We start from the raw sequence: 13,246 nt of genomic DNA, 5'->3' as shown, positions 1-13,246 counted from the left end.
CATCCAGTTTAAAATAGACAAACATAACTTAAATCCAGTCCAACAATGTGTAGTTTGCTTTTGCTCAATCTTGTCTGGGCTCCTGACCCCTGTATGTCATGTTGAGCGTTTCTTAGATGCTCTTTACCTGTGATCATACATGTTACCAAGGACTTTTAATATTCCTGCTTGGACAAATTGCCAGATCCCCCCTAACGTTGACAACAGTATCTCCATAATGGTTGCTTTTTCTTCTGGTGTAGCCACATCATGAAACCTGCTTGTGTGTATGAAGATCCGAAAGTACAGTCCTATTGAATCTACTGTGTACATAACTCGCTTCGCGTGTAGTTATTCCTACACCATTATTTAGATGTCCTACAACCATCTGCAACTAAAACCTTTTAAAGTAACTTCACCTATCTCTCAGGCTTCTGTCAGGAGTAAGGGCCAGTTGTACAAACCTATCTTAAGGTTGCAAACACTCTGGTTATGAATTTGCGACCGCAAAATAGGTTTTTCCTATGTACCCATCACATTCTAGGAGTCTGTAGCCTTCTACCAAAGCCTGAAATGGGATTCCGACTTCATACCCATTCACTATTTGGAAGTGGTGTATTATAGGTGTCTTTGCCACATACTGAATTGCTATGAGATGCATCAATGATATATGACTTAAAACCGGTCACAAAGCATTAAAAAAATGACCAACTCCTGAGTTCAGGTGGGAAGCCATTTGGGATCCTTATGAAAGCCACCAATCGGAGTGAGTCATAATTTTCAGCCTACCTCATTATTATTCATGAGTTAGGTCGAATTACAACCCACTTCAAATCTGACCTTTACTAAGTGACGTGTTAGTACATAGGGTGGCTGATAAAATTATTTTGTGTTTCTAAAAATACTGGTCGCAAATTGAGACCAGTTTTATGCAACCACTATTTCGTACATTGGTCATTTTAGTAATAGTCTAAAATGAACATTCACCAAAATGGTATGCAGCTGTTGCCTCCTTCATGTGTGATGGTCCTACTTTTCATGCATGATCAATCAAAATGTGCTCATGTGAGGGACACCAGATACTGATTATGGAAAATAGCTTGAAGATGAAAGCCATAGCATTGCCATTTTCGTACACTTCTTCGAGGGCCTTAATGAAATGTTTTATGGAATCTAACTTTTTTCGCTATACAAGAGCACATAAAGGAGTATTTTATGGTATAAAATTAAACAGAATGACTGGTTCTGTAGGTGAAAGAGAAAAACACACAGATGGCTGTACTGGCGCCCCGGAAACCAAAAACACCCAATTCTAAAATGTAAACCCATCCCACAAAATATTGCATAACAAACCATGAAAACACATGTTTTTTTTTTAAAACAAAGCACCCTGCCACAAACCAGATCTCATTTCAAACAAATATGATTGGAAATAAATTGCTATTGCTGAGAGCCTTGTTTGGATGTATTTGGATATTACTACATTATACTGGTGTGCCATTTAGAACCCTAAGTGTCAGCTATGTTGAAATTTTAATTGCTAGTTTCTTCTCACAGGTACGTGTAGAGTTCAGAACACCTGGGTCTGAATTCGAAAGATTGCACTGAGGACTGTGCCATTTTGCACCTGTAAATGGGCAGTGTTGTACCACGACAAGTGCTAATGTTGCAGCGCGAAACACCTTTTGTGCTGAGAGATCCTTGCATTAACAATATATCCACTGATCAATCCATTCAAAATGTATCTTGCATTGAATGACGCGTACAGAATCGCACTTTACATTAGTTAACCAGTCGAAATGTTCTTTTTACACGGATATGGCAGCGTAAATGTCATTCTGTATCTGTCGGTGCAAATTCTCGCAGTGTAAAATGTCTGAGGTTCATTAAAGGTTTTGAGGCATATGTAGAGAATTCTACAGGTGTAGAAAGTATTTTGACTTCTGAAGAACAGCCATTTGGTGGGAAATATTTTTTGCAAGTAGTTCCACCATGCCACGCGGGCACAGCAATACTGCTCTCACAAATGTGGACATTGGAAGTGAACTTGCTAAGTGGCAGTAAACACTGAGACACTATACATTTTTTCCAGACACATGGGTGACACATTAAAATATTTTGCCACGGGGCCACCTAGCTTTTCAATAATGGCCCTGCACAAAAGGGATGCTGGTGTAATTGTTCGCCCATCCAGTGCCATTTCTACTGGCACCAGGACAGCAAAATGGGTGTTCCTGAGGGCAGAACTAATGGCAGCCCTGACAGGGACAACACTGCCATGTGCTGTCATCCAGCTTCTTCTAAACGAGCACCACAGTCATTGGTGTAACCAGCCTGACCCGGTTGTCGGCTGTCAGCCATCTACCTTAGGGTGGTACCTGCAGCTGAACACATATTTCCGGTTGATCCCCGCTTTGCCGTCTTTACCAAGTGAAAACAGCCTTGTAATCTGTTTGGTTTCATACCACTTGCTTCTGCTTTAGCCGCTTAGTCAATGATTTTTGATTGACGCTGTATACTTTTGATGGTGTACATTACCTATATAGACTCACGATCCACGCAATGTTTCGTTGATACCCTACCACAACTTATCGTTCTAGACTATTTTAGAGAACATGGCAGAGTAATTCTATGTTAGTTGCTGGAGTACTTACTAAGGGCAGCCAGCAGAGAAGGAGGGAAAGAGATCACTTTGAATATCTTTAGTAATCCTAGGAAAGAATTCCAATTTATGACAATTGATGTGGAGCAGCGCACTTCAACTCTTGTGTTTTTGTTTGCAGGTCTGACTACAGTCGCATGTCGTCCACCAGCAGTGAGTACAGTTTTGTTTATGTTCTTTCTCCAGCGTTTGGCACACGTTTTGTGATTGTACTGCTTCAATCAATGTGTACACAGTACCTTTTTAATAAAATGTATTTGTGGTTATACCTTCTTTTGATGTTGTAATACTGAAGGTTTTCCTAGGCCAACTTGCCACATGTCTTCTATTCCCTTGTGTCTTACAAACAGCTGGGCGTTCTGAGTGATGTAGCAGACCCCACATCTCCTTCCAGATGTTGTACTAAAGCATATATCTGATTTTTGGCTTGTGGTGAGGCACAGTGTGGACCTCTTTGTGAAATGTGGCTCGAGATCACAGGTGTCAGTCGAAGGTCCAGGAAGGCCAGATCCATGTTACATATTTTAGGATATCCAGATAAACTGCGTTTGCATACAAATAAAGGAAATGGCATGCATTTAAATAGTCAGTGACTGGCCAAGAAATCTGGCATGGATTCAGCCGTTCTTGTCATGAGCTGTTCTAGAGAGAGGATGATTTGAGAAGGTAGAGTCCAGGCTCACATGCACTAAATCACATTTGGTTAGGAGTGATATATATATATATAATTACCTACTGGCGGTTGCCAGTAGGTAGATATAGTTAGGACCTATTTTCCATAGGAAATCCGCAACATTCTATTTGGAATAACGTTGGCGCCGATTGAAGAATCTTCGCGAAATTTTCCAAACTTTTGGCCAGCTCCGGTCCACTCCTTTCCTGAAAGTTTCACGGTGATCCGTCAAGCGGGGGCCGAGAAAAAAGGAGGGTCCCAAAACGCGTTTTCCCCATGCATTTTCCCATAGGACCTGTTGATGCAGCTACAGCCCGAACTGCTGAACGGAATTACACCAAATTTGGCAAAGAGGTAGTCCTCAGTTCAGACTCGTGCCTTTTGCTTAAATGCTGTAAATCCGTTCAGTAGTTCCTGAGAAAATTAGGGTAAAAAAGTTAGTGATATCTATGGCCTCGGAGGATCCGCGCACCCTCCCCACACCCAGTGCGCACCCTGCCGTGCACAAGCTGAATGCTAATTGGCTGTCAACACTCCAGATCAGTAAGTGTTTGCAGCCATCTTGTGCCTCGGTAGAACCCAGGCACAAGAAACCTATAAAACAAACGCGAAAAATGCGACAAGGGGGCAGGGTAGAAACACCCTGACCCCCTAGGCCTGCTCAGGGGGTCCCACAAGGACCCCCAGGGCCCAAAAAAGCATTTTAAAAAAAAAATCGGCGAGATTCGCGCACCCAGCACGAATTTCGGCCGAAAAAAATAAAAGAAATTCAGCGCGGGCTCCCGCGCTGAATATTCTAATTTGCCCCCGGGGGCCAAATCCCGGGGGCTTAATTAAAAAAAAAGTGTAGGGGGTCCCAATCCCCCCCACACTGCCCCGGGGACCGCCACCCCCAGGGGCTCCAAGATTGTAAATGCGGGAGAGCTCACGGCCCCCCCGCAGCCCCGGGGACTGCCACCCCCCGGGGCTTCATTATCATAGGTGGGGGGGCTCGCAGCCCCCCCAGCCCCGGGGACCGCCACCCCCCGGGGCTTAAAACTATTTGATGTGGGGGTGCTCTCAGGCCCCCCCAGTCCCGGGGACCGCCACCCCCCGGGGCAACTTGTACATGTTGGAGGGGGGCCATGCGGCCCACCTCCTGGAGCCTTGTATTGGCCCTGGGGACCGCCACCCCCCAGGGCCGGCTCCTGCAGTGTCCCGGGCTGCCCACCCCCGGGACACTTCTGTTTGCAATGGCAGGGCGGGAGCCTCGCGGCTCCCACCCTGCCATTGCAAACTGCTTTGCTTTATTGAAGCGAGAGCAGGGAAACCTGCTCTCGCTTCAATGAAGCAAAGCAGATTGCTTTTCCACATGGGAAGCAGCATGTTAGCTGCTCCCCATGTGGAAAAGCAATGCCGGCTCCCGCAGGAGGTGGGGAGCCGGCTGGGACCGTGGGGGGATTGGGGACCCCCCCACGATCTCCAACGAGAGGCCAGGCCCCGGGGGATGGGGTCCCCGGGGCCAGAAGAGGCCCAGGAGGGGGGCAACGCGGCCCCCCTCCCAAATTAACTTTTTTTTTTAAATTAAAAGCAATGGCCTGCCCCGGGGGATGGGGCCCCTGGGGCCTTAAAGTGGCCAGAGGAGGGGGGCTATGCAGCCCCCCTCCATCAAAATATTTAAAAAAGGCCCTTCCCCCGGGGGATGGGGTCCCCGGGGCAAATTATGGCCTCGGGAGGGGGGCCACACGGCCCCCTTCCCGATTTTTTTTTTTTCCCAAAAATAAAAATTGGGGTCAGGCCCTGGGGGATGGGGTCCCCAGGGCCAAAAAAATAGAAAAAGAAGGGGGGGCTACACAACCCACCTTCTAAAAAAAAAAGAAGGAACAAAAAAAAACGGGATCGGGCCGGAGGCCACGGCCCATCCTTACACCACTCTGCAAACGCGCCCCCTGGCGCGTTTGCAGAGGGGGAACTAATTCCCCTTGAATACTGGGGTTCCCTGGGGGCCAACTAGCCCACCAGGAACCTCCAGTATGCGCCAGAAGGCTGCCTTGCAGAGAGGTGTAATGAGGCCACGACCCTTTTTACACCTCTCTGCAATGCAGCTCCGTGGCGCTTACTGGAGGTACCTGGTGGCCTAGTTGGCCGCTAGGGGACCTCAGGATTCAAGGGGACTTAATCCCCCAACTTAAAACGCGGCACTGGCACGTTTGCACAGTAGTGAAGATAGGGGGCAGGGCCTGAGGTGGTACTGTGCTAACACGCCCTGTGGCGCGTTTTAAGTTGGGGAATTCATTCCTCTTCAATCGAGAGGTCCCCTAGGGGCCAACTAGCCCACCAGGTACCTCCAGTAAGCGCCACGGAGCTGCGTTGCAGAGTGTTGTAAAAAGGGGCATGGCCTCTGAACACCTCTCTGCAACACAGCCCCCTGGCGCATACTGAAGGTACCGGGTGGGCAAGTTGGCCGCCAGGGGACCCCAGGATTCAAGGGGACTTTATCCCCCAGCTTAAAACACATCACGGGGCGCGTTTGCACAGTGGTGAAGGTAGGGGGCGGGGCCTGAGGTGATATGTGTGCAAACACGCCCTGTGGCGCATTTCAAGTTGGGGAATTAATTCCTCTACAATCCAGAGGTCCCCAAGGGGCCAACTAGCCCACCAGGTACCTCCAGGAAGCGCCACGGAGCTGCGTTGCAGAGTGTTGTAAAAAGGGGCGTGGCCTCTGAACACCTCTCTGCAACGCAGCTCCCTGACACATACTGGAGGTACCTGGTGGGCTAGTTGGCCCCCAGGGGACCGCAGGATTGAAGAGGAATTAATTCCCCAACTTAAAACGCGCCACAGGGTGTGTTGGCACACGTCACCTCAGGCCCCGCCCCCTTCCTTTAGCATTGTACAAATATTCCTCTAAAATCAGCCGAACTACGAATTCCGATTTACTCACCTGTTATCAGGAGAGAACCCAGTGCTGCATCTTTTAGACCAGCACTGACCCTGAAAAGTAATTCTAAGCGTACTTACCAGTAACTTGTTTTTCCTTCCATAGGAATCCATTGTGTGGTTTTCAGCAGAAAAGCTTCCAAGTGTCCATTTTTGAAACTTACAAATATTCCTCTAAAATCAGCCGAACTACGAATTCCGATTTACTCACCTGTTATCAGGAGAGAATCCAGGGCTGCATCTTTTAGACCAGCACTGACCCTGAAAAGTAATTCTAAGCGTACTTACCAGTAACTTGTATTTCCTTCCATAGGAATCCATTGTGTGGTTTTCAGCAGAAAAGTTTCTAAGTGTCTATTTTCACAAACTAAAAATATTCCTAAAAAATCTGTGATGTCATTTGAGATGTCATCAGTGATGTCACTGACCATGTCATGAATGATGTAATATGTGACATCATCAGCAGTGGATTGCGGGCGCGCAAGATGTAGTTAGTACAACTAACTATATCGGAGGAATTTCAATGGTTTTGTTCGAGTTAAATGTCCAGCTAACTATAACACCCCTAAAACCTATTGTTTTTTCAGTGAATTTCTAAGGTTTTTTAAATGCTAATTCCTAACTACATCAGGCCTGAAACCTATGGTTTTTTCAGTGAATATATATATATATATTTTTTACTATAAGAGTGCTCAACACTTGAGGGTGCACTCGGGAGACTGCAATCCTTTCCTTGACACCGCCACCGCTCCAACCTCTGAATGAGCCTGACGCGTTTCGGACGATTCCTTAATCATAGGCTGACTCCAGTAATTAGTATGGCAGCTGACATTTATTTAAATACTCTCTCCAATGGGATCTTTGATTCATTTTCCCAACACCTGCTGGGAGTCGTAGTGTCTTGCTGCCAAACTCTTCCCCGATGGGATACGGTAAGTGTTAATTCCTTCAGCCCTCATTGAGCCGTGAAGCGCAGGCAATGTCCATATTTAAAACACTCTCCCCACAGATAGCGTCGACATAAGTTCGCGCTGTGGCCCCTTAAACAATCCAAGGGTCGTGCTGCCCTCCTACGCCTGAGCCGGCGCGGAAATATTACTATACGAGTGCTCAACAACTGAGGGTGCACTCGGGAGACTGCAATCTTTTCCTCTGCACCGCCAGCGCTCCAACCTCTGAATGAGCCCGACGCGTTTCGGACGATTCCTTAATCATAGGTTGACTCCAGTAATTAGAATGGCAGCTGACATTTATTTAAATACTCTCTCTCCCATGGGATCTTTGATTCATTTTCCCAACGCCTGCTGGGATTCGTAGTGTCTTGCTGCCAAACTCTTGCCCCGATGGGATACGGTAAGTGTTAATTCCTTCAGCCCTCATTGGGACGTGAAACGCAGGCAATATCCATATTTAAAACACTCTCCCCACATATAGCATTGACATAATTTTGCGCTGTGGACCCTTAAACAATCCAAGGGTGGTGCTGCCCTCCTACACCTGAGCCGGCACGGAAATATTACTATACGAGTGTTCAACACTTGAGGGTGCACTCGGGAGACTGCAATCTTTTCCTCGGCACCGTCAGCGCTCCAACCTCTGAATGAGCCTGACGCGTTTCGGACGATTCCTTAGACGCTGATGTCCTGGTGTGATTGCCACCCCACAGGCACCGGGGGTTCAAGCCAGGGGTGGTTCCTTCATTTGAGCGGAGGCACATCACCCCACAAATAAAAGCCACAGGCCAGATGTGAAAAATAAAAGAGTAATAACGTTTATTTATTACCATTTTGTTTTTCAGTGACCAACCCGCCCTAAACTGTCGGGACGGGGCAGGGCCATTGCTGCTGAGAGGCAACAAAGAACATGCCTATAAAGTGCTCATGTCTCTTTGGCCGGCCGTCACATTTTAAACCTCTCTAACTAAGATGTCTAAGACAGCTGGGTTAGAGTAAGTGCAGGCCTCCAGTGCTCTTAAAAGGGCTAAGTGAGCCCGCTCCCTCCACTCCTGGCATTTCACTCATACTGGTGAGAGCAGCGCCAGGATTGGTTAGGGGAGTTGGCTGGGTCCCACATTGGAGTCTGCCTCGAAGAGAGAAGACCGATCGAGGAGGACATCTCGTCATGCAGGAAGGTAAGTGTATTTTATTTTTTTCTGTTTACCCCACTCCCATCACCACCCCCCTTGGTACATGCCAGCCACCACTGGTTTCAGCTCAGGTAATCTCCCACTGTGTGATATTGTCTTCTCACCTGGAGCCCACGTGGGCAGAGCTGATATCATGTGACCCCTCGGTGGCATCGTTTATGTTGTCGTTGGCAGGTCTGGAGATGAATATATTTTAGGGTATGGTAAATATTCAAGCATAAGTGATCCACGGTGTTACACCGTGCTTCAGATGTCACAGTCCATTAACTCAGGCATAAAGTTTTTTAGGTTGAAGTGTGTGTATGCACAAGTGAAATCAGAAAGAAAACTGTCTCCCCTTTCAGAGAGTGGACATTTACTTCTGATGGGGAAGGAGAGGCTCCACCAGAATTTTGTTCCATGTGAACTGCCTCCGACCAAGCCTGAAACCAGCAAAGACATGTACATCAATCATGGTCAGCCAGGGGAGAGTACTAAGGGTGTGCAATGTAGAGTGGTGGGCTGGAGGTGATTTATATGGGGCTCTTCTCTATCCAAACACTTGGTGATTTATGGGCAGAATCTTTGAGTGCTGAGCAGGGCAGGGTAATGTTCAACTCTGGCAAGCGACAGCATTGGTTGACAAATGGACTGCTAGCCTGGACAGAGGTTGTGAGATGAACCCAGCCTGCCCTCTGATCCCACTAGGCATCTTGGGCAATTCTATTCTTCAGTAAGCGGTCATTGGTGGCCCAGCTGGATGGCTAACGGCACTTTGCATAACACAGCCCGAACATCTGCCTGTCTGAGGGGGGCTGTAACACGAATTCAGATGAATGCCAGAGTTACGTTGGGCTGTGAGTGTCATATCTGCATCTGTGCCCCTGACCTGTCCACTGAGTACCCCCTCAAGGCCCATTGATGGCCGTCTCACCTGCCTGCCCATGAGCAGTTCTTAATTTAGTTTTTCTAAACATTTCTTCATATTTTTCATAAGTAAATCTCCCTTGGACTAGCGCCTTGATACCTGCGGGTAATTGTTTGCGCTCTATAAATCCTTATAACATAACATATTTCTTTAAGCAGAACTTGACCCAGTGTATTTCTTCATTTAAAAAAAGAGTACACTGCTTACTTTATACTTCCTGTTCTGGAAAGGAAGGCTTGAAAAAGCACGCACAGCATTGTGTGTACTTGTCTGGCTTGGCTTGCCCAAGCCGCAGATGTATTTTGCACTGTGCAGTATTGTGGAGCAAGCAGAACAAGTTAAAACTACTAATGCAATCCAATATAGTTGAAAATGAATAATTAAAAAAAGTACCTTCGTTATTGAATGACAAAGTGTGTGATAAATGAATGGGCGCACAAGAGGCGACGGAAAGGGCTTCTTATTTTAGTGTTTAGAACGGGGTGAGGGGGAGGAGTTTGAAATCCCACTGCATGTCGTGATGAGCAGCTGTCTTGCAGAACGCGGTGACCTTGCCGGCACGGGTCATGGTCATCGTGTCCATTACTTGCTGCGTGTTCGGATCACTCACTTCTCGGCGGTGACAGGCATTATCACTCTCACAAAGCGCCCCCTGCTCTGGGGGCCAGAGGCGGCCAATGCATGCCAAATATCCTATCTCTTTAGGGGGAGCCCTGTAGCCCCAGAGGGATGACAGGCCCTATTTAGCTGATAGTTTGTCTCTCCGTGTAATGGCCTTGTATTTTGTAGCGCCTCAAAACAAAACAAAATAATGACACACCCGCTAGGCGCGAGACACTATAAAGTCGCCTTTCGAATCCTTCCGTCGGATACAAGCCCCCTCCTGAGGGATTTGCCCTCAGTCCTAGTCTGGATTTTAAGAAGGAGGTTGCGCCTACTGTTATGAATTAATTCCTTTAATGGATTTTAGCTTGCTTTTACTCTATTTGGCGTGATTATTGCCTACATTATTAGTAAAAAAATTTACGACCGTTAAATTTTATCCAAGCACGTACCTCATTATCATGACTCTTGAAGCAATAGTTTATTCACTTTAACTAATTTCCTTCCTCTGGTGGGTTTATGATCTCTGCTGACATATCTTCTTCACGACGAGCAATGGTTTATAGTGAATTATTGCAGATAACTCACATTGGACTGATCTACTTTATTATCTGTAGTTAATTTTTTCCTGTTAAGGTTGTCGTTTGAACGTGTATATTGATTTTGGGAGAAATTATTTTTTATGAAGTTTTATGGGGATAGCCGCCGAAATAAACTTATTAAAAACCAAGTAAAACATCCGAATACATGACTAAAACGTGGAAAACATAACAAGATAACACTTAAAGGAAATGAGAAGAGGCCAAGCAGCAGCCAGCAGTGTATGGAAGCAGAAAAATCGTGCAAATAATCTACGTAGTGGTGCAGCACAGCAAGAGCTGGAAGCAAATGTGACTGGAACATTTGAGAGACACCATTATCGAGACGAAGCAGAATAAGAGTTTAAAAGTAAATATAAGAAAACCGTATTCTTGCAAGCCTCTGTGGTTGCTTTCCACATGTGGAGTAGCAAATACCTGTAAGAAGGCGGGTCCATGGTGGAGAGCATGGCCACAGCAGCAAGCGGGTACACATTGGAATGTGATGATGGTAAATACGTTGTAGAGCATTGTGGGATCAGACACCACGTCATCATGAGGCAAACAAACTCCGCCCATGGTCAGAACTCTATAAACTTCCCGCTTCAAATCACCCTATGGCTAAATAATGCATTATTTGTAACCCCAAAATAGTCTTAAGGGGAAAACATTGTTAGTAATGTTTTCCTTATAGGTTTGAAGCTGATTGGCAGTTCAGCTTGCAACCATCAATCACATGGGATGCACAGCATTGTTCTGCATGTTGCTTCATACTCTGTAAACTGTAATCTCCATTAATCAACTTTTTCATTTGCATTTGCACCCTGTGGCCCACAAACGTTACCACTAAAGGAAACCTCACATTCCCACAAAATACTATTTCATTTTGAAAAGGAAAACGCTTAATGGACCTTCAATAGGTGTGCTCCTTTTTAAAAAGTTAAGAGACTCAAGGGCATCTAGAAGACTTGGCCACATTTAATGAATAAATGAAGAGGACATTTGTAGAGCGCAACTGCCACTCACCAATGAGCATCCTGGCGATATACTAAGTAACAGCGTGAACCATGTCCCAAGCCTAAGTCAGTCAGTTAAAAGAGTATGGCAAAGAGCATCCGATGCCTGGGAAAGCCAGGACTAAAGGGATTTTATTAAATGCATCTTCCGTATCTAGAAATCGGAGATGCAGTGGGAATTGGTTTCAGGCTTTGGTGCCTAATACCATAAAAGATTTTCCACCTCGAGTTTTTAATCTGAAGGAAGGGGGCTTCAGCAAATTTGCACTCGAAGATCTTAAAGTTCTCGAGGTCCTGTAGTGGGGGAATCTAACCATAAGATATTTAGGGCCCGTTGCCGTGAAGGCTGTAAAGACTAGCAACAAGATCTTGAACAGAATTCTTTTATGTACTGGGAACTAAAAGCAAACTTTTTAGTACGGCTGATGCAGAGCTCCTTTTAGGGAGTTGTAACACCAGCCTGGCTGCTGCATGTTGGACCATCTGATGCTTGTGAATTAGTTGCTTTGAGCAGCCCGCATATAGGCTATTACAATAGTCAAGCGTCCGTGTAATGAGGGCAAATGCCATCGTTTTCCTAGCGGTGAGAGGGAGGAAGTGGAAGAATTGTTTCACAAATTTGATCAAATTAAAACACATACCAGCTACTGCCGCCACTTGAGGATGGAAGGAGAGTTCTGTATCAAATTTGACCCCCAGATTTTTTGCTACCTTGACCATGCCTGGTGGAGGAGGAACTGAATTCGACCCTAGAAAAAAGATTTGATTTTTCAAAAAGAAGGATTTCCGTCTTCCCTGTATTGCACTTAAGAAGGTTGTTTTGCATCCATGCAACAACGTTGGAAAGACACTTTTGAAAATTCAGTTCAGGGTCAGGAGACCCCCTCCCAAGTGAAAGGATCAACGAGGTGTCATCCACGTAAGAGGTGGTTGCAATTCCATAGGAGTCAATCAAAGGAGGATTGTCTATGGTAATAGCACCCTGTCCCAATTAATGCCAAATTCAAGCTGGCTATTACTCTGGCTAGTTCCTCTTCTGCAGACTACAATTTCAAATATGCGTGTGAAAATCATTAATAGTGGTGTCCAGTATTTTTCAACACAGTTTTCTCAGTTTAGATCCTTCACTGAATCCTCATAGTAATCATATTGATAGCTCATACACTGGTTGTTGTGATAGTATGATTTAATCACATCAATCCAAGTGATTAGTGTGAGAAGTTGGCCTGATGTATGATGTCACTAGTTATAGTGTACACCTTATATCAGTCCAAATACCCTTATGGTGATTGGTTGTAAAGTCAACCTTATAGACCAGCTATCCTAGTGGTAGCATGGACAAGAGCAGTCTTAGGCTAAACTCTGAATGGCATGTGAAGCCAGCTGTGATACCATATATAATCCCTTGAATACCAAATGAAAGGACACCACAACAGATATATATATAAAATAAAGTGTATTTATTCTAAGCAAACCCTCAGCACTCTTTATGAGTTTAGAGGTAAGTACAACACAGTCTTATTAATGCATACAGTAAGTCACACAGGTAAGTAATACAGTTAGGCCCTAGGGGCCACGCAAACCATATACTAAATAAGTGGTATAAGAACCACTGTCACGGAAATAGAATAGGCCTAGGCCTAGGGAATCGCTGGGGCTACACTACACTAGCGTTAGTTAGGAAGTGGGAGGCCCACGGGATTCATGTGCAGAGTGGAAACACTCACGCGTAATGCGTAAAAGTCAATAGCAATGTTACAGTT

The 13,246-nt window shown here is 45.8% G+C and overlaps 1 protein-coding gene across 3 annotated transcripts in view; it reads left to right on the top strand.

The window, feature by feature from the left end:
- FAM124A (family with sequence similarity 124 member A) overlaps window positions 1-13,246 on the top strand; it is a 325,693-nt gene that overhangs the window by 133,213 nt on the left and 179,234 nt on the right. For all 3 annotated transcript variants that reach the window (XM_085621800.1, XM_085621799.1, XM_085621798.1), the window contains exon 2: window positions 2,763-2,794. In XM_085621800.1, the coding sequence (XP_085477926.1) occupies window positions 2,779-2,794 (16 nt within the window). In that variant the 5' untranslated portion in view covers window positions 2,763-2,778. The remainder of the gene's footprint in view (window positions 1-2,762; window positions 2,795-13,246) is intronic.

Source organism: Triturus cristatus, chromosome 8 (assembly GCF_964204655.1).
Source record: "Triturus cristatus chromosome 8, aTriCri1.1, whole genome shotgun sequence".
Classification (NCBI taxonomy): Eukaryota; Metazoa; Chordata; class Amphibia; order Caudata; family Salamandridae; genus Triturus; species Triturus cristatus.
This window is presented reverse-complemented; position numbering and strand designations above follow the sequence as displayed.